The sequence below is a fragment of the Apaloderma vittatum genome, unplaced genomic scaffold, assembly GCF_000703405.1.
Source record: "Apaloderma vittatum isolate BGI_N311 unplaced genomic scaffold, ASM70340v1 scaffold31987, whole genome shotgun sequence".
Taxonomy (NCBI): Eukaryota; Metazoa; Chordata; class Aves; order Trogoniformes; family Trogonidae; genus Apaloderma; species Apaloderma vittatum.
The window spans coordinates 1,987-4,607 of record NW_009727248.1 but is presented as its reverse complement, the minus strand read 5'-3'; the positions used below and the strand labels follow the sequence as shown (position 1 = coordinate 4,607).

The 2,621-nt window shown below is 52.3% G+C and overlaps 1 protein-coding gene across 1 annotated transcript; it reads left to right on the top strand.

Moving 5' to 3' along the window:
* The first annotated feature begins 1,110 nt into the window (after positions 1-1,110).
* Positions 1,111-1,421, top strand: LOC104277084 (chromosome unknown open reading frame, human C8orf4). The gene is given in 2 exon segments (XM_009873620.1): positions 1,111-1,198; positions 1,201-1,421. Coding segments are annotated over 2 exon segments (309 nt in total).
* The last annotated feature ends 1,200 nt before the right edge of the window (positions 1,422-2,621 follow it).

The following is a 2,621-nucleotide window of genomic DNA, read 5'->3' as shown; positions in this document are numbered from 1 at the left end:
TCGGACAGGCTCATAAAAAACAACCTGCGCAAGGACGGCGATGCAGAACTGCCGGAAAAAAACGGTGGCATGTGGAGAGAGAGCTCTTGCCTTTACCAGCATGGCGAGGAAAGCCTGTCCTCCCGCGGGATGTGGGGAACGCAGGGCGCAGGACGAGCCCAGTGCCTACCGATGGTTCCCCAAGTCCCAGACAGGAACATGCCCAAACGCAGACGCTCAGCCGGGCTTTGGATCTGCTCACCGCTGTGGTCGGAGATCACCCCCACAGCTCTCTGGTAAATCAGGGAATCCCCTGGGATCACGGAGACAGAGGCTGCTCCTGGGCTTTGTTATGGATGAGTAAGAGGGGTCACCAACACAGCCTGTAAACAAGCGGCTAATTTTCCAAACAGCACCTACACAGCATTCGGCCACTTCTTAACCATTAACCAAAACACGTTTTCTCTGACTCCCCAGCCCCAAGTGACTTTTGAACCCACTGCTGTTTTGGGCCAGATTTAGCTGTGCTTGGTAATACCAGATTTGCCACTTAGAAAATACAGCTTTGTGAGCGCTAAGCTTCGGCTGGGCGGCATCAGAAAGCATCCCATAGCCAGCCTGAGCAGGTTTTGCGCTTCTGTCTGACCCAGACACAGGCGAGCGCACGTCCGGGTGCAGCACCTGGCAGGTAGCACCTCTCCCTGGTGCTGCAATAGTTCTTACCTGGATTTTTAACTGTTTGTTATGTTATACACTACATATATCATATATAATGCAGAGCTTTTCCATACGCAATAAAAAAGCAGGAGCAGAACATGAGCTGTGGGAGCTCAAAGTCCCGCAGCAACATTCAAAGCTGCCTGAACCCCATTCTGCAGCGGGTCAAAGAAAAACCAGCCCCATCGCTGAAATGGAAAACTTCTCATCTTCGCCGCACGGCAGAGGAGAGCTGGCAACTTAACTGTTAAACTCGCCAGCGACTATTTAGTGTTGACATCAGCGTGATCTCATCACTGTAACTCGAGCCCTCAGGCTTTTTCTGCTGAGACTGCCTTTAAATACCAGCCCCGGAGCCAGCCCAGCACAGATCCCTCTGTCCCGACCAGGGCAAACCCGGCAGCACCCACATCGATGAAAGCAAAGAGACGCTGCAGCGCTCCAGCCATGTCCACGTCCCTGCGGGTGAGCCCCTCGGTCCACGGCTACCGCCTCGACCCAGCCCCTTCGTGCCCAACATCTTTGAAAGCATCAACGAAGAGTCCCTGCAGAAACTCTTCAAAAACTCCGGGGACAAGAAGGCAGAGGAAAGAGCCAAGATAATCCTCGCCACCGACCAGGACTTGGAAGAGAAAACGAGAGCACTAATGGCGCTAAAGCAGAGGCGAAAAGACAAGCTGCTCCAGTTCCTGACGTTTCGGAAATACTCCATTAAAGTCCACTGAACTGGCGAGGGAGGCAGAGATGGAGGAGAACGTTTCAGGACGGGACTGTTTGTGACCTCCTACCACAGGCGGCACGCTCCGCTGCCCGCGGGATGGGGGACATGACCTGCAGGGCTTCAGCCCCACCGTGCAGGCGGCAAACCCCAGCGCCCACTGCAGCATCCATGCCCACCGCGCCACCAGCACCGGCAGCATCACCGGCACGGCCAGAAGCTCCATCAGGGGCAGCTCCCGGCGGGAAGCAGCCAGCCTGCTCCAGGAGCTGCGGGACTGAGCCGTGGAGGGACACCGACGAGCCCTTCAGAGGGACTGAACCTCTGTGCTTTGCCTTTCCAGACTTGTTCCCTCAGTCCTAGCCCTGCCAAGCCTCGGGGCAGTGGGCTAGGGGGGAGGTTCTAGAGCCTGATCAGCCACTGATCACGGATCAATTTGCATTTGTTAAAATGCCTGTCAGTGCACCGTACGGGTGCAGGAAGCTCAGCCTTCAGGGAAAGCGTTTGCTCTACAGACACACCATGCAACCGTTCCTTTTCTTTCTCGAGCTGTATGTGTGCAGTATAAATGGTTTGCACAAAAGCAGTAATAATGACATATTTCCCTGAATTTACTGTGAAGTTCCTTAATATTTTGTTCACTTCCCTTTAACAGTAGAAGTCTAAATATCATAACTACAGTTCTTATTTGTGTAGATTACAATAGCTATTGGACAAGTACTTCGTGGTAATATTTTATGACATTATTATTATTATTATTATAGTGACTATAATTTATTGCATATGGTGATCTGAAATTCAATAAATTATGAAGTAAATATAAAAAAATCTCTTGTCTGAAATGCTCAATTCTCCTGGAGGAGTGGGGTTATACTTTTTTTGGTCATTTCACACAGGTTCTAAGAGCAGACTACCTGCACTTCCCCTCAGTTCCCCGAGTGCTGATCTGACACGGTTTGTCGGAATCCGCAGCAGCCCCCAGTGGTCCCACCAGCCCCAGAGACTGACCCACAGCTGCTGGGGCCGCTCTGGCATCCCCAGAGAGACCTCACCAAATTCAGTTGTAAATCAAACCCAGCTGTCAGCTTCCCCTGTGTAACAGAGGGGAATTACATCTTTTGCGACAGTGTCAGGGAACCATCGGTTTAGGAAAGGTCCAGCTCCCAGCCGGAGCGAGCGGTGCGGTTCATTGGGCTCTGGGCATTCC